The sequence below is a fragment of the Dreissena polymorpha genome, chromosome 14 (assembly GCF_020536995.1).
Source record: "Dreissena polymorpha isolate Duluth1 chromosome 14, UMN_Dpol_1.0, whole genome shotgun sequence".
Lineage (NCBI taxonomy): Eukaryota > Metazoa > Mollusca > Bivalvia > Myida > Dreissenidae > Dreissena > Dreissena polymorpha.
Genome location: NC_068368.1, coordinates 3925014 through 3948918, shown reverse-complemented (window position 1 = coordinate 3948918; position 23905 = coordinate 3925014). Strand labels below are relative to the sequence as shown.

Here is a 23905-nt window from a genome sequence, read left to right as displayed (position 1 = left end):
AAGCCCTGTAGCCTGATCAGACAATATGCACGTGTGTGAAGCCTTGTAGCCTGATCAGACAATATGCACGTGTGTGAAGCCCTGTAGCCTGATCAGACAATATGCATGTGTGTGAAGCCTTGTAGCCTGATCAGACAATATGCACCTGTGTGAAGCTCTGTAGCCTGATCAGACAATATGAACGTGTGTGAAGCCCTGTAGCCTGATCAGACAATATGAATGTGTGTGAAGCTCTGTAGCCTGATCAGACAATATGAACGTGTGTGAAGCCCTGTAGCCTGATCAGACAATATGCATGTGTGTGAAGCTCTGTAGCCTGATCAGACAATATGCATGTGTGTGAAGCCTTGTAGCCTGATCAGACAATATGCATGTGTGTGAAGCCCTGTAGCCTGATCAGACAATATGCACGTGTGTGAAGCCTTGTAGCCTGATCAGACAATATGCATGTGTGTGAAGCCCTGTAGCCTGATCAGACAATATGCACGTGTGTGAAGCTCTGTAGCCTGATCAGACAATATGCACGTGTGTGAAGCCCTGTAGCCTGATCAGACAATATGCACGTGTGTGAAGCTCTGTAGCCTGATCAGACAATATGCACGTGTGTGAAGCCCTGTAGCCTGATCAGACAATATGCATGTGTGTGAAGCCTTGTAGCCTGATCAGACAATATGCACCTGTGTGAAGCTCTGTAGCCTGATCAGACAATATGAACGTGTGTGAAGCCCTGTAGCCTGATCAGACAATATGAATGTGTGTGAAGCTCTGTAGCCTGATCAGACAATATGAACGTGTGTGAAGCCCTGTAGCCTGATCAGACAATATGCATGTGTGTGAAGCTCTGTAGCCTGATCAGACAATATGAATGTGTGTGAAGCTCTGTAGCCTGATCAGACAATATGAACGTGTGTGAAGCCCTGTAGCCTGATCAGACAATATGCATGTGTGTGAAGCTCTGTAGCCTGATCAGACAATATGCATGTGTGTGAAGCCATGTAGCCTGATCAGACAATATGCATGTGTGTGAAGCTCTGTAGCCTGATCAGACAATATGCATGTGTGTGAAGCTCTGTAGCCTGATCAGACAATATGCATGTGTGTGAAGCTCTGTAGCCTGATCAGACAATATGCATGTGTGTGAAGCTCTGTAGCCTGATCAGACAATATGCATGTGTGTGAAGCCATGTAGCCCGATCAGACAATATGCATGTGTGTGAAGCCATGTAGCCTGATCAGACAATATGCACCTGTGTGAAGCCCTGTAGCCTGATCAAACAATCTGCATGTGTGTGAAGCTCTGTAGCCTGATCAGACAATATGCACATGTGTGAAGCCCTGTAGCCTGATCAGACAATATGCACATGTGTGAAGCTCTGAAGCCTGATCAGACAATCTGCATGTGTGTGAAGCTCTGTAGCCTGATCAGACAATATGCATGTGTGTGAAGCTCTGTAGCCTGATCAGACAATATGCATGTGTGTGAAGCCATGTAGCCTGATCAGACAATATGCACCTGTGTGAAGGTCTGTAGCCTGATCAGACTATATGCATGTGTGTGAAGCCATGTAGCCTGATCAGACAATATGCATGTGTGTGAAGCCCTGTAGCCTGATCAGACAATATGCATGTGTGTGAAGTTCTGTAGCCTGATCAGACAATATGCATGTGTGTGAAGCCATGTAGCCTGATCAGACAATATGCACCTGTGTGAAGCTCTGTAGCCTGATCAGACAATATGCATGTGTGTGAAGGCATGTAGCCTGATCAGACAGTATGCACCTGTGTGAAGCTCTTTAGCCTGATCAGACAATATGCATGTGTGTGAAGCTCTGTAGCCTGATCAGACAATATGCAGGTGTGTGAAGCTCTGTAGCCTGATCAGACAATATGCATGTGTGTGAAGCCATGTAGCCTGATCAGACAATATGCACCTGTGTGAAGCTCTGTAGCCTGATCAGACAATATGCATGTGTGTGAAGCCATGTAGCCTGATCAGACAATATGCACGTGTGTGAAGCTCTGTAGCCTGATCAGACAATATGCATGTGTGTGAAGCTCTGTAGCCTGATCAGACAATATGCATGTGTGTGAAGCCATGTAGCCTGATCAGACAATATGCACCTGTGTGAAGCTCTGTAGCCTAATCAGACAATCTGCATGTGTGTGAAGCTATGTAGCCTGATCAGACAATATGCATGTGTGTGAAGCCATGTAGCCTGATCAGACAATATGCACCTGTGTGAAGCCCTGTAGCCTGATCAGACAATATGCATGTGTGTGAAGCTCTGTAGCCTGATCAGACAATATGCATGTGTGTGAAGCCCTGTAGCCTGATCAGACAATATGCATGTGTGTGAAGCTCTGTAGCCTGATCAGACAATATGCATGTGTGTGAAGCCCTGTAGCCTGATCAGACAATATGCACCTGTGTGAAGCCCTGTAGCCTGATCAGACAATATGCACCTGTGTGAAGCCCTGTAGCCTGATCAGACAATATGCACGTGTGTGAAGCTCTGTAGCCTGATCAGACAATATGCACGTGTGTGAAGCCCTGTAGCCTGATCAGACAATATGCATGTGTGTGAAGCCCTGTAGCTTGATCAGACAATATGCACCTGTGTGAAGCTCTGTAGCCTGATCAGACAATATGCATGTGTGTGAAGCTCTGTAGCCTGATCAGACAATATGCACGTGTGTGAAGCTCTGTAGCCTGATCAGACAATTTGCACCTGTGTGAAGCCCTGTAGCCTGATCAGACAATATGCATGTGTGTGAAGCCCTGTAGCCTAATCAGACAATATGCATGTGTGTGAAGCTCTGTAGCCTGATCAGACAATATGCACCTGTGTGAAGCTCTGTAGCCTGATCAGACAATATGCATGTGTGTGAAGCCCATACAGTGTTATCCCAATTTAACCTGTTCAGACAATATGCACGTGTGTGAAGCCCTGTAGCCTGATCAGACAATATGCACGTGTGTGAAGCCCATACAGTGTTATCCCAGATTAGCCTGTTCAGACAATAAGCACGTGTGTGAAGCCCTGTAGCCTGATCAGACAATATGCATGTGTGTGAAGCTCTGTAGCCTGATCAGACAATATGCATGTGTGTGAAGCCCTGTAGCCTGATCAGACAATATGCACGTGTGTGAAGCTCTGTAGCCTGATCAGACAATATGCACGTGTGTGAAGCCCTGTAGCCTGATCAGACAATATGCACATGTGTGAAGCCCTGTAGCCTGATCAGACAATATGCATGTGTGTGAAGCTCTGTAGCCTGATCAGACAATATGCATGTGTGTGAAGCTCTGTAGCCTGATCAGACAATATGCACGTGTGTGAAGCCCTGTAGCCTGATCAGACAATATGCATGTGTGTGAAGCTCTGTAGCCTGATCAGACAATATGCATGTGTGTGAAGCTCTGTAGCCTGATCAGACAATATGCTAGTGCATTAAGCCCTGTATTCCCAGAGTGAGACCAATTTTTAGCTCCACTGGCCAGAGGCCAGCGTGGCTTATGTCATGGTCCTGTGTCCGTCGTGCGTGCGTCCGTGCGTGCGTGCGTGTGTTTACTTTTTCTTTTAACATCTTTTTCTCCTAAACTACAAGTCCAATTCTGATAAAACTTCTCACAAATGTTCCTGGGGTGAACCTCTTTCAAATTTGTTCAAATTATTCCCCAGGGGTCAAATTTGACCCCGCCCCGGGGGTCAATAAATTGAACATATGCTTATATAAAGCCTATTTTGTGCAAACTTTAAAAATCTTTCTGTCCATAACCATTGGGACGAGTGTTACCACATTTGGTATGTAGTGACATTTAATAGTTCTCTACTTTGTTTGTTCAAATTATGCCCCTGGGGTCAAATTTGACCCTGCCCCGGGGGTCACAAAAATGAACATATGCTTAAATAAGGCCTATTTTGTGCAAACTGTAAAAATCTTCTTGTTCATAATTATAGAGCCTAGGTCTACTAAATTTGGTATGTAGTGACATCTAATAGTCCTCTACCAAATTTGTTCAAATTATTTCCCTGGGCTCAAATTTGACCCTGCCCCAGGGGTCACAAAACTGAACATATGCTTATATAAAGCCTCTTTTGTGCAAACTTTAAAATTTTGGAAAAAGATTCATGATTGAATGAAGGAACTTTCATTAATCTTGTAGAACATGTGTAGATTTGATCTTCAGCATCTAAAAATATGTGAAATAAAAATAACGACAATATCTTTTGGATAGATAAATGTACCTACGTTATAAGCAAAGGACCTGTGCGACAATTCCCGGCTTTTTTGTCTGTTTAGTTAACACCATAGTAACGTTTTCCATAAATAAAAATTCTCACCCTTCCAACTTTAAGCGCCCAGTGGGACGAGGGATAGAAAGAGAAAGTCACATGCTTGAGTACATTTCAACCCATGCGCATTGCACGCTTTTTTCGCATAAAAAAACAGTGGAGCAATACAGGGCCATCATGGCCCTCTTGTTTATTATAGTAACTGAATGTTTCAGCATATCAATAAAGTTTATTATTAAAAATGACTGTGTTTTGTATTACAGGCAGGAGCATGGCCTCTGGGTCAGAGCAACCTTCCAACATTCGCAATACCTCAGGAACTAGAGCTCAGTGTAAAAGAGGTCAGCTTACTCAACATTTCAATGTTTTCTTTTGTATAGATTTAGTATAAAAAATGTGAGGCTTGCTTCGGGAAAATGGGGCTAAATCCATGTGCGTAAAGTGTCGCCCCAGCTTTGCCTGTGCCAACAGTTTCTGCCTGAACTGGATTTTTATAACAAGAGACTTCCTTTAAACGAAAAGTACAATATAAGTGGAGAGTTTCGTCCCTGATTAGCCAGTGTGGACTGCACAGCCTAATCTTGGACGAACCTTTATGCACATGCATTAATCTTTTTTTTCAGAAACATGTCTCATTTTTATAGTTTACGCAATGTGTGTGCAATGGGCGCTTACAACATATTCTCTTGCTAGCTTGAATATTGTTTATCATACTATTTAAATGTTCCAAATGAGTTGTGTTTGTATTATTTTACATCATTTAATTTTCCTAATATCCCACTTAAAACAGGTTTATGATGTGACCTTGATGATATTCATGTATTATAATAAATATTAAGATGTACCTTGTTAAAGTAACATTATCTTCATTTTCATAGAATTACCTGGTAAAAAGTAAATAACATAGTTTTCTTTTGTATTTCAGTTTGATCAATTTTATAATCGCAAGTATAATGGTCGCAAATTAACCTGGATGCACGGATTATGTACAGGTATGCATTAGAGATTAAATGGAAACTCTACACAGTATTGTCACAGTAGTTAATGATTTCCACTGTCACATATCGGTATTTATACCCCCACAAACGAAGTTTAGGGTGGTATATAAGAGTGAGCTTGTCTGTCGGTCTGTTGGTCGGTCTGTTGGTCTGTCTGTCGGTCCGTATTAAGTGTCCGCTCTCTAATTCAAGTTGTTTTCATCCAATCTTCACCAAACTTGGTCAGATGTTGTATCTAAATGATGTCCAGGTCAAGTTCGAATATGGGTCATGCCAGGTCAAAAACTAGGTCAAGGGGTCACTTAGTGCGTTTTAAACATTGAGCATGGTGTCCGCTCTCTAATTCAAGTATTTTTTTATCCGAGCTTCACCAAACTTGGTCAGAAGTTGTATCTAGATGATGTCTAGGCCAAGTTAGAACATGGGTCATGGCAGGTCAAAAACTAGGTCACAGATTCACTTAGTGCGTTTTAAGCATTGAGCATGGTGTTTGCTCTCTAATTCAAGTAGTTTTCATCCGATCTTCACCAAACTTGGTCAGAAGTTGTATCTAGATGAAGTCTAGGTCAAGTTTGAATATGGGTCATGCCGGGTCAAAAACTAGGTCAGGAGGTCACTTAGTGCGTTTTAAACATTTAGCATGGTGTCCGCTGTTTTTTGTGAAGACAACATGCAAAATATTCTGTGTCAATGCGGCATGTGGCATGTGGGGGTATTCGTCACGTCTGTGACAAAGCTCTAGTTTCTATGATAGCTTAATCTTAAACCAAGTATTTTCTATTATAGCTGAATCAAGAACCAATTGTGTATTCCAGCTTAATAAGTCTGTTGTATTTCCTGTTCCAGCCGAGCTAAAATTGAATTACCTTAAGAAGACCTACCTAGTGACAATGGGCAGTTTTCAAATGGCGGTGCTGCTGTTGTTCAACTCGTCTCTGAGACTGTCTCACTCGGAGATCAGGGACCACACCCATCTGGGGGACAAGGAGCTGGTCAAACAGCTGCAGTCATTGGTGGAGGCAAAACTGCTCAACACAGAGGTAGGAGGATCTGTATGAGTATATAAGCCAGTCTCTGAGAATTAGGGGCTTAATGCATGTGCGTAAAGTGTCATCCCAGAGTAGCCAGTGCTGTCTTCACTGGCTTATCAGGGACAACACTTTCCACTTATATTGAATTTGAGTTAAGTTAACCCTTATAAAGCTGGAACCGAATTTTAAAGGCCTTTGCAAACAGTTTGGATCAAGATCAGACGCCACAAAACGTGGCGTCTGATCTTGATCCAAACTGTTTGCTATTCTGAAAGTGGTTTTTGAAAAAAATGAAGAAAATGCTAATTTTAGAAATTCAGCAGACGACATTTTACCAGATGACAAATTTCCCAGCATGCAAAGGGTTAAGTATCTTCTAAAGCAGAATGCATTGTATACAGAAAGTGTCGTCTCTGATAAGCTTGTGTGGACTGCTCCGGCTCATCTGGGACAACACTTTACGCACATGTATGAAGCCAAGCAAGCTCATCTGGGACAACACTTTACTCACATGTATAAAGCCCAGCAGGCTCATCTGGAACAACACTTTACGCACATGTATGAAGTCAAGCAGGCTCATCTGGTACAACACTTTACACACATGTATGAAGCCCAGCAGGCTCATCTGGAACAACACTTTACACACATGTATGAAGCCAAGCAGGCTCATCTGGGACAACACTTTTACACACATGTATGAAGCCAAGCAGGCTCATCTGGAACAACACTTTACACACATGTATGAAGCCCAGCAGGCTCATCTGGAACAACACTTTACGCACATGTATGAAGCCCAGCAGGCTCATCTGGGACAACTCTTTACGCACATGTATGAAGCCCAGCAGGCTCATCTAGAACAACACTTTACGCACATGTATGAAGCCCAGCAGGCTCATCTGAAACAACACTTTACGCACATGTATGAAGTCAAGCAGGCTCATCATGGAATAACACTTTACACACATGTATGAAGCCCAGCAGGCTCATCTGGAACAACACTTTACACACATGTATGAAGTCAAGCAGGCTCATCATGGAATAACACTTTACACACATGTATGAAGCCCAGCAGGCTCATCTGGAGCAACACTTTACACACATGTATGAAGCCCAGCAGGCTCATCTGGAATAACACTATACACACATGTATGAAGCCAAGCAGGCTCATCTGGAACAACACTTTACACACATGTATGAAGCCCAGCAGGCTCATCTGGAACAACACTTTACACACATGTATGAAGCCCAGCAGGCTCATCTGGAACAACACTTTACGCACATGTATGAAGCCAAGCAGGCTCATCTGGAACAACACTTTACACACATATATAAAGCCAAGCAGGCTCATCTGGAACAACACTTTACACACATGTATGAAGCCCAGCAGGCTCATCTGGAACAACACTTTACACACATGTATGAAGCCCAGCAGGCTCATCTGGAACAACACTTTACACACATGTATGAAGCCAAGCAGGCTCATCTGGAACAACACTTTACGCACATGTATGAAGCCAAGCAGGCTCATCTGGGACAACACTTTACACACATGTATGAAGCCAAGCAGGCTCACCTGGAACAACACTTTACACACATGTATGAAGCCCACCAGGCTCATCTGGAACAACACTTTACACACATGTATGAAGCCCAGCAGGCTCATCTGGAACAACACTTTATGCACATGTATGAAGCCCAGCAGGCTCATCTGGAACAACACTTTACCCGCATGTATGAAGCCCAGCAGGCTCATCTGGAACAACACTTTACACACATGTATGAAGCCCAGCAGGCTCATCTGGAACAACACTTTACACACATGTATGAAGCCCAGCAGGCTCATCTGGAACAACACTTTACGCACATATATGAAGCCCAGCAGGCTCATCTGGAACAACACTTTTCACACATGTATGAAGCCAAGCAGGCTCATCTGAAACAACACTTTACACACATGTATGAAGCCCAGCAGGCTCATCTGGAACAACACTTTACGCACATGTATGAAGCCAAGCAGGCTCATCTGGAACAACACTTAACACACATGTATGAAGCCCAGCAGGCTCATCTGGAACAACACTTTACGCACATGTATGAAGCCAAGCAGGCTCATCTGGGACAACACTTTACACACATGTATGAAGCCAAGCAGGCTCATCTGGGACAACACTTTACACACATGTATGAAGCCAAGCAGGCTCATCTGGGACAACACTTTACACACATGTATGAAGCCAAGCAGGCTCATCTGGAACAACACTTTACGCACATGTATGAAGCCCAGCAGGCTCATCTGGAACAACACTTTACGCACATGTATGAAGTCAAGCAGGCTCATCTGGAACAACACTTTACGCACATGTATGAAGCCCAGCAGGCTCATCTGGAACAACACTTTACACACATGTATGAAGCCAAGCAGCCTCATCTGGGACAACACTTTACGCACATGTATGAATCCAAGCAGCCTCATCTGGTACAACACTTTACGCACATGTATGAAGCCAAGCAGGCTCATCTGGGACAACACTTTACACACATGTATGAAGCCAAGCAGGCTCATCTGGAACAACACTTTACACACATGTATGAAGCCCACCAGGCTCATCTGGAACAACACTTTACACACATGTATGAAGCCCAGCAGGCTCATCTGGAACAACACTTTTTGCACATGTATGAAGCCCAGCAGGCTCATCTGGAACAACACTTTACACACATGTATGAAGCCAAGCAGGCTCATCTGTAACAACACTTTACGCACATGTATGAAGCCCAGCAGGCTCATCTGGAACAACACTTTACGCACATGTATGAAGCCCAGCAGGCTCATCTGGAACAACACTTTACGCACATGTATGATGCCCAGCAGGCTCATCTGGAACAACACTTTACCCGCATGTATGAAGCCCAGCAGGCTCATCTGGAACAACACTTTACACACATGTATGAAGCCCAGCAGGCTCATCTGGAACAACACTTTACACACATGTATGAAGCCCAGCAGGCTCATCTGGAACAACACTTTACGCACATATATGAAGCCCAGCAGGCTCATCTGGAACAACACTTTACACACATGTATGAAGCCAAGCAGGCTCATCTGGAACAACACTTTACACACATGTATGAAGCCCAGCACGCTCATCTGGAACAACACTTTACGCACATGTATGAAGCCAAGCAGGCTCATCTGGAACAACACTTAACACACATGTATGAAGCCCAGCAGGCTCATCTGGAACAACACTTTACGCACATGTATGAAGCCAAGCAGGCTCATCTGGGACAACACTTTACACACATGTATGAAGCCAAGCAGGCTCATCTGGGACAACACTTTACACACATGTATGAAGCCAAGCAGGCTCATCTGGGACAACACTTTACACACATGTATGAAGCCAAGCAGGCTCATCTGGAACAACACTTTACGCACATGTATGAAGTCAAGCAGGCTCATCTGGAACAACACTTTACGCACATGTATGAAGCCCAGCAGGCTCATCTGGAACAACACTTTACACACATGTATGAAGTCAAGCAGCCTCATCTTGGACAACACTTTACGCACATGTATGAATCCAAGCAGCCTCATCTGGTTCAACACTTTACGCACATGTATGAAGCCAAGCAGGCTCATCTGGGACAACACTTTACACACATGTATGAAGCCCAGCAGGCTCATCTGGAACAACACTTTACACACATGTATAAAGCCCAGCAGGCTCATCTGGAACAACACTTTACGCACATGTATGAAGCCCAGCAGGCTCATCTGGAACAACACTTCACACACATGTAAGAAGCCCAGCAGGCTCATCTGGAACAACACTTTACGCACATGTATGAAGCCCAGCAGCCTCATCTGTTACAACACTTTACGCACATGTATGAAGCCCAGCAGGCTCATCTGGAACAACACTTTACACACATGTATGAAGCCAAGCACCCTCATCTGGGACAACACTTTACGCACATGTATGAAGCCCAGCAGGCTCATCTGGAACAACACTTTACACACATGTATGAAGCCCAGCAGGCTCATCTGGAACAGCACTTTACGGACATGTATGAAGCCCAGCAGGCTCATCTGGAACAACACTTTACGCACATGTATGAAGCCCAGCAGGCTCATCTGGAACAACACTTTACGCACATGTATGAAGCCCAGCAGGCTCATCTGGTACAACACTTTACGCACATGTATGAAGCCCAGCAGGCTCATCTGGAACAACACTTTACACACATGTATAAAGCCAAGCAGGCTAATCTGGAACAACACTTTACACACATGTATGAAGCCAAGCAGGCTCATCTGTAACAACACTTTACGCACATGTATGAAGCCCAGCAGCCTCATCTGTTACAACACTTTACGCACATGTATGAAGCCAAGCAGGCTCATCTGGAACAACACTTTACACACATGTATGAAGCCAAGCAGCCTCATCTGGGACAACACTTTACACACATGTATGAAGCCAAGCAGGCTCATCTGGAACAACACTTTGCACACATGTATGAAGCCCAGTTGGCTCATCTGGAACAACACTTTGCACACATGTATAAAGCCCAGCAGGCTCATCTGGAACAACACTTTACGCACATGTATGAAGCCAAGCAGGCTCATCTGGAACAACACTTTACGCACATGTATGAAGCCAAGCAGCCTCATCTAGAACAACACTTTACACACATGTATGAAGCCCAGCAGGCTCATCTGGGACAACACTTTACACACATGTATGAAGCCAAGCAGCCTCATCTGGGACAACACTTTACACACATGTATGAAGCAAGCAGGCTCATCTGGAACAACACTTTGCACACATGTATGAAGCCCAGTTGGCTCATCTGGAACAACACTTTACACATGTATAAAGCCCAGCAGGCTCATCTGGAACAACACTTTACGCACATGTATGAAGCCAAGCAGGCTCATCTGGAACAACACTTTACGCACATGTATGAAGCCCAGCAGGCTCATCTGGAACAACACTTTACGCACATGTATGAAGCCAAGCAGGCTCATCTGGAACAACACTTTGCACACATGTATGAAGCCCAGTTGGCTCATCTGGAACAACACTTTACACACATGTATAAAGCCCAGCAGGCTCATCTGGAGCAACTCTTTACGCACATGTATGAAGCCAAGCAGGCTCATCTGGAACAACACTTTACGCACATGTATGAAGCCAAGCAGCCTCATCTAGAACAACACTTTACACACATGTATGAAGCCCAGCAGGCTCATCTGGAACAACACTTTATGCACATGTATGAAGCCAAGCAGCCTCATCTGGAACAACACTTTACACACATGTATGAAGCCCAGCAGGCTCATCTGGAACAACACTTTACGAACATGTATGAAACCAAGCAGGCTCATCTGGAACAACACTTTACCCACATGTATGAAGCCCAGTTTTCCAAGAACTCGGTTCAAACTTAGTCGGAGAGGTGGTACATTGGAGTTGGTTGTCTATAGGTCATTTATCAGTCTGCATAAAATGTAATAAGTTTATGGAGAAAATTACTTAATCAGTTCTCAAGCTCTTAAATTGAAATTTGAAATATTTTGTCACTATGATATGAAGACTTGCAAGACACTTTTCATGCCATTATTATCCACACATGCCTGATTTATTTTTCCTTGAATAATGCTAAGCTAGCAGTGCATGGATATAAATCATATATGTGACAAAGCTCTAGGTTAAATTGTTAAAATTATTATTTTTAGCTTGAATTACTCGTGGTGATCTATTGTGGTAACACTATGTCATTTAATTTAATTTTAATAAGCATATTTACCAGTTTTCTTTTTGTCTGATTCTTCAATAAAAGGGAACAGTAATAAACATCAATATGACAAGTGTTTTATTGACAGGCTCCTGTTGTTAGTATGGGAGCCTCATCATACAAAAAAGGGTCTTATGCCATAGGCAGCCAATTTAACTGCACTCAAGCTTGTGCAATTGGTCAGTCTGATCAGGAGGAAGGCTGTGCAATGGGTCAGTCTGATCAGGAGGTAGGCTGTGCAATGGGTCAGTCTGATCAGGGGGTAGGCTGTCCGCTGTCCAGTCAAGCTTGTGCAATGGGTCAGTCTGATCAGGAGGTAGGCTGTCTGCTGTCCACTCAAGCTTGTGCAATGGGTCAGTTTGTTCAGGAGGTAGGCTGTCTGCTGTCCAGTCAAGCTTGTGCAATGGGTCAGTCTGATCAGGAGGTAGGCTGTCTGCTGTCCAGTCAAGCTTGTGCAACGGGTCAGTCTGATCAGGAGGTAGGCTGTCTGCTGTCCAGTCAAGCTTGTGCAATGGGTCAGTCTGATCAGGAGGAAGGCTGTCTGCTGTCCAGTAAAGCTTGTGCAATGGGTCAGTCTGATCAGGAGGTAGGCTGTCCGCTATGCTTGTGCAATGGTCCAGTCTGATCAGGAGGTAGGCTGTCCGCTATTTAGTCACTCAAGGTCTGGTAGTGTTATTAGTAGACAGGGTAGCTCCTTACTAGACTGCACAAATACGCATAAGGGTCTGGAGTAGCACTGGCTGCAGATGGCATAAGACTCATTTTCACGTTGCGATTTATAATTATCTGCGGTTTCAGGGTGATCCCAGTAAACAGTCTACATTTGAGCTGAATATGAGCTATGTTTCAGGGTTATTTCAGTGAACAGTCTACATTTGAGCTGAATGTGAGCTATGTTTCAGGGTGATCCCAGTAAACAGTCTACATTTGAGCTGAATATGAGCTATGTTTCAGGGTTATCCCAGTGAACAGTCTATGTTTAAGCTGAATATGAGCTATGTTTCAGGGTTATCCCAGTGAACAGTCTACATTTGAGCTGAATATGAGCTATGTTTCAGGGTTATCCCAGTGAACAGTCTACATTTGAGCTGAATATGAGCTATGTTTCAGGGTTATCCCAGTGAACAGTCTACATTTGAGCTGAATATGAGCTATGTTTCAGGGTGATCCCAGTGAACAGTCTACGTTTGAGCTGAATATGAGCTATGTTTCAGGGTGATCCCAGTGAACAGTCTACAGTTGAGCTGAATATGAGCTATGTTTCAGGGTTATCCCAGTGAACAATCCACATTTGAGCTGAATATGAGCTATGTTTCAGGGTGATCCCAGTGAACAGTCTACATTTGAGCTGAATATGAGCTATGTTTCAGGGTTATCCCAGTGAACAGTCTACATTTGAGCTGAATATGAGCTATGTTTCAGGGTGATCCCAGTGAACAGTCTACGTTTTAGCTGAATATGAGCTATGTTTCAGGGTTATCCCAGTGAACAGTCTACATTTGAGCTGAATATGAGCTATGTTTCAGGGTTATCCCAGTGAACAGTCCACATTTGAGCTGAATATGAGCTATGTTTCAGGGTGATCCCAGTGAACAGTCCACATTTGAGCTGAATATGAGCTATGTCAACAAGAGAACAAAGTTCAAGATCACAGCTGCTGTACAGAAGGAGTCTGTGCAGGTAATGAACTCACTCAGGTGATGTAGAGGGTGTGTGTTGAAACATATGTAAAATCATAATTTATTTACTTTAAACCTATTTGGACCATGCTCTGTGAAAAAGGCGTTTTATAATGCATGTGCTTATAGTGTTGTCCCAGTTTAGCCTGTGAAGTCCGAACAGGCTTATCAGGGACAACACTTTCTGATTTTATGATATTTTTCGTTTGAAGAAAGTCTCTAATTAGCAAAAGTCCAGTTAAAGCAGAAAAAGTGAAAAGTGTTGTTCCTGATTAGTATGGTATGACACTTTACGCACATGCATTAAACCCCCTTTTCACAGAGCGCGGGTCAATGACACTTTACGCACATGCATTAAACCCCCTTTTCACAGAGCGCGGCTCAATGACACTTTATGCACATGCATTAAACCCCCTTTCCACAGAGCGCAGCTCAATGACACTTTATGCACATGCATTAAACCCCCTTTGCACAGAGCGCGGCTCAATGACACTTTATGCACATGCATTAAACCCCCTTTCCACAAAGTGCGGCTCAATGACACTTTATGCACATGCATTAAACCCCCTTTCCACAGAGCGCGGCTCAATGACACTTTATGCACATGCATTAAACCCCCTTTTCACAGAGCGTGGCTCAATGACACTTTATGCACATGCATTAAACCCCCTTTTCACAGAGCGTGGCTCAATGACACTTTATGCACATGCATTAAACCCCCTTTTCACAGAGCGCAGCTCAATGACACTTTATGCACATGCATTAAACCCCCTTTTCACAGAGCGCAGCTCAATGACACTTAATGCACATGCATTTAACCCCCTTTTCACAGAGCGCGGCTCAATGACACTTTATGCACATGCATTAAACCCCCTTTTCACAGAGCCCGGCTCAATGACACTTTATGCACATGCATTAAACCCCCTTTTCACAGAGCGCGGCTCAATGACACTTTATGCACATGCATTAAACCCCCTTTCCACAGAGCGCGGCTCAATGACACTTTATGCACATGCATTAAACCCCCTTTCCACAGAGCGCGGCTCAATGACACTTTACACACATGCATTAAACCCCCTTTCCACAGAGTGCGGCTCAATGACACTATGCACATGCATTAAACCCCCTTTCCACAGAGTGCGGCTCAATGACACTTTACACACATGCATTAAACCCCCTTTCCACAGAGTGCGGCTCAATGACACTTTATGCACATGCATTAAACCCCCTTTTCACAGAGTGCGGCTCAATGACACTTTATGCACATGCATTAAACCCCCTTTCCACAGAGCGCAGCTCAATGACACTTTACGCACATGCATTAAACCCCCTTTCCACAGAGTGCGGCTCAATGACACTTTACACACATGCATTAAACCCCCTTTCCACAGAGTGCGGCTCAATGACACTTTACGCACATGCATTAAACCCCTTTTCCACAGAGCGCGGCTCAATGACACTTTACTATCATGCATTAAACCCCCTTTCCACAGAGCGCGGCTCAATGACACTTTATGCACATGCATTAAACCCCCTTTCCACAGAGCGCGGCTCAATGACACTTTACGCACATGCATTAAACCCCCTTTCCACAGAGTGCGGCTCAATGACACTTTACACACATGCATTAAACCCCCTTTCCACAGAGTGCGGCTCAATGACACTTTACGCACATGCATTAAACCCCCTTTCCACAGAGCGCGGCTCAATGACACTTTACGCACATGCATTAAACCCCTTTCCACAGAGAGCGGCTCAATGACACTTTACACACATGCATTAAACCCCCTTTCCACAGAGCGCGGCTCAATGACACTTTATGCACATGCATTAAACACCCTTTTCACAGAGCGCGGCTCAATGACACTTTATGCACATGCATAAAACCCCCTTTTCACAGAGTGCGGCTCAATAACACTTTATGCACATGCATTAAACCCCCTTTTCACAGAGCGCGGCTCAATGACACTTTATGCACATGCATTAAACCCCCTTTCCACAGAGCGCGGCTCAATGACACTTTATGCACATGCATTAAACCCCCTTTTCACAGAGCGCGGCTCAATGACACTTTACACACATGCATTAAACCCCCTTTTCACAGAGCGCGGCTCAATGACACTTTATGCACATGCATTAAACCCCCTTTTCACAGAGCGCGGCTCAATGACACTTTATGCACATGCATTAAACCCCCTTTTCACAGAGCGCAGCTCAATGACACTTTATGCACATGCATTAAACCCCCTTTTCACAGAGTGCGGCTCAATGACACTTTACGCACATGCATTAAACCCCCTTTCCACAGAGTGCGGCTCAATGACACTTTACGCACATGCATTAAACCCCCTTTCCACAGAGCGCGGCTCAATGACACTTTACGCACATGCATTAAACCCCCTTTCCACAGAGAGCGGCTCAATGACACTTTACACACATGCATTAAACCCCCTTTCCACAGAGCGTGGCTCAATGACACTTTATGCACATGCATTAAACACCCTTTTCACAGAGCGCGGCTCAATGACACTTTATGCACATGCATTAAACCCCCTTTTCACAGAGTGCGGCTCAATGACACTTTATGCACATGCATTAAACCCCCTATTCACAGAGCGCGGCTCAATGACACTTTATGCACATGCATTAAACCCCCTTTTCACAGAGCGCGGCTCAATGACACTTTACACACATGCATTTAACCCCCTTTTCACAGAGCGCAGCTCAATGACACTTTATGCACATGCATTAAACCCCCTTTCCACAGAGCGCAGCTCAATGACACTTTATGCACATGCATTAAACCCCCTTTTCACAGAGCGCGGCTCAATGACACTTTATGCACATGCATTAAACCCCCTTTTCACAGAGCACGGCTCAATGACACTTTATGCACATGCATTAAACCCCCTTTTCACAGAGTGCGGCTCAATGACACTTTATGCACATGCATTAAACCCCCTTTTCACAGAGCGCGGCTCAATGACACTTTATGCACATGCATTAAACCCCCTTTCCACAGAGCGCGGCTCAATGACACTTTACGCACATGCGTTAAACCCCCTTTCCACAGAGCGCGGCTCAATGACACTTTATGCACATGCATTAAACCCCCTTTTTACAGAGCGCAGCTCAATGACACTTTATGCACATGCATTAAACCCCCTTTTCACAGAGCGCGGCTCAATGACACTTTATGCACATGCATTAAACCCCCTTTTCACAGAGCGCGGCTCAATGACACTTTATGCACATGCATTTAACCCCCTTTTCACAGAGCGCGGCTCAATGACACTTTATGCACATGCATTAAACCCCCTTTTCTCAGAGCGCGGCTCAATGACACTTTATGCACATGCATTAAACCCCCTTTTCACAGAGCGCAGCTCAATGACACTTTATGCACATGCATTAAACCCCCTTTTCTCAGAGCGCGGCTCAATGACACTTTATGCACATGCATTAAACCCCCTTTTCACAGAGCGCGGCTCAATGACACTTTATGCACATGCATTAAACCCCCTTTCCACAGAGTGCGGCTCAATGACACTTTATGCACATGCATTAAACCCCCTTTTCACAGAGCGCGGCTCAATGACACTACGCACATGCATTAAACCCCCTTTCCACAGAGCGCGGCTCAATGACACTTTATGCACATGCATTAAACCCCCTTTTCACAGAGTGCGGCTCAATGACACTTTATGCACATGCATTAAACCCCCTTTTCACAGAGCGCGGCTTAATGACACTACGCACATGCATTAAACCCCCTTTTCACAGAGCGCGGCTCAATGACACTTTACGCACATGCATTAAACCCCCTTTTCACAGAGCGCGGCTCATTTATTTGATTTTGGTTACATCAAAAGCCTTGGGCTTATTTAAACGCTATAGAGCTCTTTTCCTGGTTAGTACCTATCCATACTATTGATGCTTTTTTTATTGAGCCTTGCTCTAGGAAAACTGTGCTTAATGCATTGCATGCTGGAAAATTTGTTGTCTGCTAAAATGTCGTCTGCTGAATGTCTAAAATTAGCATTTTCAGAATAGCAAGCAGTTAGGATCCAGATGAGACGCCACGTTCTGTGGTGTCTCATCTGGATCCAAACTGTTTGCAAAGGCCTTCAAAATTCGGTTCCCGCACTGAAAGAGTTATACATGTGTTTAAAAAGTCCTCTCGCATTAGCCTGTGCAGTTTGCATATGCAAATCAGGGAAGGCACTTTAGGCTTAGACTTGATTTTTGCGTAGAAGAGACTTCCTTTAAACAAAAAATCCATAAAAGCCTAAAGAGTTGTCTGCTCCAGGTAATCTGAGATGAAACTATATACACATGCATTCAGTCCAGTTTCCCAGTGCAAGGCCATATTGTATGTGTTTGCAGGAGATGGAGCAGACGAGGAGTGCGGTGGATGAGGACAGGAAGATGTACATCCAGGCAGCCATTGTGAGGATCATGAAGGCGCGCAAGCTACTCAAACACAACCTTCTCATTCAGGAGGTGAGAGCATAGATCATGGGTAACCTGTGTGAGAAAATAATTAATATTTTAGGCTTGTTGTAGGAAATGGGGCTTAATGCATGCACATAAAGTGTTGGTTCAGATTAGCCTGTGCAGTCCACACAGGCTTATCAGGGACGATCTTTTTGCTTTTGTGGAATTATTCGTTTAAAGGTCTATTCTTAAAGAATCCAGTTGAGGTGGCAAGTATTGTCCCTGATTAGCCTTTCTGACTGCACAGGCTAATTTTGGACGACACTGCACATTCATTAAGAATGTTTTTATTCAGTCAATGTGCTATAGATCCATAGCCTTGCATTTAAACAATAAAAAGTCACAACAATAATGCAAGGAATTAAATACGGATATTGTAAAGTAAAGATTTTCAGGACAAGAAATACTGTTTAATCATTATGATTAGTGGGACGCTAATTTTAGTTGATTATTTGGGTTGACTGTTCAATGAATTTAACACAAAAACTTAAGAAATTTACCAACGCAAATTATTATTTTTTCCATAATCAGAAAGCTTCAATTTACGCATCCACAAAAAATTGTGGAGTCATCATGCAATTTCCTGCTAATGAATAAAATGATAATTGCTAGTGGGAGAACAGGGAACTGGAATTCAGTTACAAAGGAATGAAACTATGTGTTGTCTTCCCTAAAAGTTTCATAGCCACACATTTTCATTAGAATGAGAAGATTATTGGTTGTAAAATAATAAGGAATCAAAGTTAAAAAAATATTCAATTTAAAGATAATGTGACAAAGAATTATGTATATTGTTGAGTTCAAGAACATGATTTTGATATTTTTTTAAAGTTGATTTTGTTTATAGAGATATCAGCAAGTTGCGTGGTAAGATATTACTTGCATACCCTTAGCACATATCATAGTTGACAGTTCTAATTGACTCGGGGAAAAGGTGCTAAATGCATGTGATTTAATTGTCCCAGATTAGCCTGTGCAGTCTGCATAGGCTTATCAGGGAGGACACTGTTCCACATAGGCTGAATTTTAAATAAAAATAAACATACTTTAAACGAATAAATTCCATAAAAAGTGGAAAGTTTCCTCCCAGATTAGCCTCTGCAGATTGAACAAGCTAATCTGGGACAACACTTAACACATCAGATTGAACAGGCTAATCTGGGATAACACTAAATACATTCATTGAACAGGCTAATCTGGGACAACACTTAACACATTCATTGAACAGGCTAATCTGGGACAACATTTAACACATTCATTGAACAGGCTAATCTGGGACAACACTTAACACATTCATTGAACAAGCTAATCTGGGACAACACTTAACACATCAGATTGAACAGGCTAATCTGGGATAACACTAAATACATTCATTGAACAGGCTAATCTGGGACAACACTTAACACATTCATTGAACAGGCTAATCTGGGACAACACTTAACACATTCATTGAACAGGCTAATCTGGGACAACACTTAACACATTCATTGAACAAGCTAATCTGGGACAACACTTAACACATCAGATTGAACAGGCTAATCTGGGACAACACTAAATACATTCATTGAACAGGCTAATCTGGGACAACACTTAACACATTCATTGAACAAGCTAATCTGAAACAACACTTAACACATTCATTGAACAGGCTAATCTGGGACAACACTTAACACATTAATCGAACAGGCTAATCTGGGACAGCACTTAACACATTTATTGAACAGGCTAATCTGGGACAACACTTAACACATTCATTGAACAGGCTAATCTGGGACAACACTTGAAACATTCATTGAACAGGCTAATCTGGGACAACACTTAACACATTCATTGAACAGGCTAATCTGGGACAACACTTAACACATTCATTGAACAGGTTAATCTGAAACAACACTTAACACATTCATTGAACAGGCTAATCTGGGAAAACACTTAACACATTCATTGAACAGGCTAATCTGGGACAACACTTAACACATTCATTGAACAGGCTAATCTGGGACAACACTTAACACATTCATTGAACAGGCTAATCTGGGACAACACTTAACACATTCATTGAACAGGCTAATCTGGGACAACACTTAACACATTCATTGAACAGGCTAATCTGGGACAATACTTAACACATTCATTGAACAGGCTAATCTGGGACAACACTAAACACATTCATTGAACAGGCTAATCTGGGACAACACTTAACACATTCATTGAACAGGCTAATCTGGGACAACACTTAACACATTCATTGAACAAGCTTATCTGGGACAACACTTAACACATTCATTGAACAGGCTAATCTGGGACAACACTTAACACATTCATTAAACCTTGTTTTGTCAGACTAATGCTCATGTGTGTTGTTTTCATTTCTTTCAGGTTATAAGTCAAGCTAAATCCAGATTTGGACCCAACATAGCAATGATAAAGAAGTGCATTGAAGCCCTTATAGACAAACAGTACCTTGAACGGACTCAAAACTCAACAGACGAGTACAGCTATGTAGCGTAACAATGCAGCTGGGATTTTAGGCGATACGTTTAACACTTACCCTCAGTGTTTGTAAACTAAGTTCTGTTTCTGGCCGGTAATCAGCAACCCATTTTAGACTTAAGAATAAATAATCATCTTTGACTCATTAAAAATACATCCGAGTTTGCATATATACTGGCTAAAAATGGTGCTTTTATCAATGACAGATTGTTCTTAACAGACAATTTATATAATTATAGGTGTTATCAGCCATGCTAGACTTGACTTTAAAGTAATTTTAGTTCATGGCAGTTTTAAGCATAGTATTTATCTTGAGACTAAGTTCTACAAATTGGTGAGTACGGGCTCAGGTACATTAAAAATGTGCAACTGATTCAGATTGGTTTGCCTTGCCTTCCCTCTGTGATATGAATTTCATGCAACAAATAGCTGTTCAATAGAAACATAATTATATAAGCCTTACTATTGAATAAAAGTAAAACATGGCAATAAGTCATGTCGGATATCATATTGCCAAAGATTTGCACATAAATACACATGTATTGAGATCTATAGCTTGCAGAGAGAGGACGTGCAATATCAACTGCAAACTGTCTTGTCTTGGTAAAGACAGTGTAGCAATACTATATGCTTGTTTTTGCCTGATGAATACAGCAGCATTTTGGGAAAACCTGGGTTAATGCATGTGTGTAAAGTGTAGTCCAAGATTAGCCTGTTAGGTCTGCACAGGCTTATCAGGGACAACAATTTCTGCCTACATTGCAGCCTGTTAGGTCTGCACAGGCTTATCAGGGACAACAATTTCTGCCTACATTGCATTGTATTTTAGAAGAGACCTCCTTTAACCCTTTGCATGCTGGGAAATTTGTCGTCTGCTAAAATGTTGTTTGCAGAATTTCTAAAATTAGCATTTTCTTCGATTTTTTTTCCAAAAAATACTATCACAATAGCAAACAGTTTGGATCCTGATGAGACGCCACGTTCTGTGGCATCTCATCTGGATCCAAACTGTTTGCAAAGGCCTTCTAAATTCGGTTCCCGCACTGAAAGGGTTAAACAAAATCTGGGACGACACTCTGTGCACATGCATTAAGTCCAGTTTTTTAGAACGCTGTTTAAAAGAGGATATTCCTCTTATGATGTCAAACTTAAATGACCGACAGTTCCACTCCAGACCTTCAATGATTCTTGCTATATTCACCCATAATTCTTACCTTTGTTTCTGAAATTTCTGACATTGTGTATGTTATGATTTTAAGATCAATGTTTAAAATTAATCCCTATAAAATGGATCATGCTATCAAATTATGGTTTGTTAAAATAAATCATGCATACTACCGGTATTTGAGTTTTGGAAATTGTATTTTAAGTTCTTACACAAAAAACGTACATTTTCATGCTCACATTGGAAGCATAAAGCCTTGCAAGTACATGTACATTCATAAGCTGGTGTCTCGAATTCCTCTATATTACTGGGTGGATCGAACTCAAACTTTCAGTTGGATGATCATAATTATGCCCCCAATTTGAAGAAGAGGGGCAATAATGTTTTGCTGGATGTTGGTCAGTCAGTCGGTAGACCAGTTCATGTCCCACCAATAACTTGTCAAGGAATTAATCGTTTGGCTTGATACTCCACATGTGCATCGGCCTTGGACAGTTGATGACCCCTATTTAAATTGGGATCAAAAGGTCAAAGTCACTGTCACAATAAGTGTGAAAATGGTTTCCGATCAATAACTTATCAGCAAATTGACCAATTGGCTTGATACTTCCCATGTGCATAAACCTTGGACTGTAGATAACACCTATTAAAATTGTGGTCACTAGGTAAAGGGTTAAGGTCACAATTAGTGTGAAAATCGTTTCCGATCAATAACTCATCAACAAATTGACTGATTGGCTTGATACTTCCCATGTGCATAAGCCTTGGACAGTAGATTACCTCTATTGAACTTGGGGTCATTAGGTCAAAGGTCAAGGTCACTGTGACATAAAGCCTTAAATTGATTTCCATTCGATATGTCATCAAAGGATTGAGTGATTATCAAGGCCCTATTTTGAGGGGCATCTGTCTCTGACAGCGGAGCTCTTGAGTATAATTTATTTGTAAAGACAAGAATTTGTTGTTTTTTGGCAGAATTGTGACCCTTTGTGTGTTTTTTCCATTACCTGTGTATAACATATTATTGTCTGAAGCTTATGTTTTCAACTCCTCATTTACTCATTGTTAGATCTGTTACAGTTTAAAAGCCTTAATTTGTAGATTATCGTAAAGAATGGAAGTTTGTTTCAAATGTTTTGTTTTGCAAAATGATGGCCTTTTGTAAAAAAAATTCATAGTGACTATAGAATATATAGTCCCCAATGTTGTACACTGCCAATAATGTGTTAAAAAAATATCCCAAGGAGGGAAACTGGCTTACCAGGGAAACTATATATGAATTATTTCTTTCATTAGAATCCTCTTGTGATATCAATTGCATTGTGTATTTTGCTATATTGTACTTGTCAAAAGAAATAAATATGTTTAAACAAATGTTGTGTATTTAACTATTCTTTAAGTACTGGGTCTATCTCGTTGAAATGTTCACAGTTGATCGACCTTAATTTGTAAGCTATTTAATAAAGAAATTTTGTTGAAAAAGAGTTTTGCCATAAGACCGGTTCTTTGTCTGATTTTTCACTATAGAATAAAAAGTCACACAGTTTTGTTTTTTAGCTCCTCTTTAACTACTGGTTGAATCATCCTCAAACTTTTACAATGGAATGAACTCGTTGTATAGATGATTATAAAGAAAGGATCAGTGACTGCGACCAGATTTTGCTGTATTAAGGCTCTTTGTCTTTTTGTAATATGTAGAATATTAAGTGGATATATCTAAGTCCGAACATGTTTTATGGGGAAATCAGTGTCTGTAACACATGTCTTGTTGTGTATAATTTTTGTATTAATTATAATTATGCCACACAGAGGTAAATTGTTAGTGCACCAACTGATATGGCTCCAATGTGCTGATTGTCATGTATATATACTTGTTGCGTATGTTAAATTGTCATGACATGAAAATGCATATTGAATTAAAAAGATGTGAGAAAATCTA

At 42.3% G+C, this 23905-nt stretch overlaps 2 protein-coding genes across 5 annotated transcripts in view; both read left to right on the top strand.

Moving 5' to 3' along the window:
- The window catches only part of LOC127858265 (cullin-2-like), a 59920-nt gene extending 36015 nt beyond the window's left edge, over positions 1-23905 (top strand). Inside the window, exons 15-21 of one of the 2 annotated variants that reach the window (XM_052395254.1) lie at positions 4562-4639; positions 5224-5290; positions 6143-6336; positions 13711-13812; positions 18198-18314; positions 20688-21520; positions 21575-23905. In XM_052395254.1, coding sequence (XP_052251214.1) covers positions 4562-4639; positions 5224-5290; positions 6143-6336; positions 13711-13812; positions 18198-18314; positions 20688-20819 — 690 coding nt within the window. In that variant the 3' untranslated portion in view covers positions 20820-21520; positions 21575-23905. Of the gene's footprint in view, positions 1-4561; positions 4640-5223; positions 5291-6142; positions 6337-13034; positions 13288-13710; positions 13813-18197; positions 18315-20687; positions 21521-21574 lie in introns of those variants that run through there. The other variant, XM_052395255.1, reaches the window with a different exon arrangement.
- On the top strand, positions 11581-12918 carry LOC127858271 (uncharacterized). Of its 3 annotated transcripts, XM_052395266.1 has the most exons (3): positions 11581-12448; positions 12503-12556; positions 12611-12918. In XM_052395266.1, exons 1-3 carry the CDS (start codon positions 12236-12238, stop codon positions 12755-12757), a joined length of 414 nt encoding a protein of 137 aa, XP_052251226.1. In that variant the 5' UTR covers positions 11581-12235; the 3' UTR covers positions 12758-12918. The 3 variants fall into 3 exon arrangements, with proteins under 3 accessions (XP_052251226.1, XP_052251225.1, XP_052251224.1); XM_052395265.1 differs by having other exon boundaries at positions 12503-12918; XM_052395264.1 differs by having other exon boundaries at positions 11581-12556.

Bases quoted from the DNA above. Each gene is read 5' to 3' on its own strand.
- LOC127858271 (XM_052395265.1), top strand. From the start codon at position 12,236: ATGGGAGCCTCATCATACAAAAAAGGGTCTTATGCCATAGGCAGCCAA. The intron at 12,449-12,502 runs GTAGGCTGTCTG...TTTGTTCAGGAG, and splicing joins TGGGTCAGTCTGATCAGGAG to GTAGGCTGTCTGCTGTCCAG.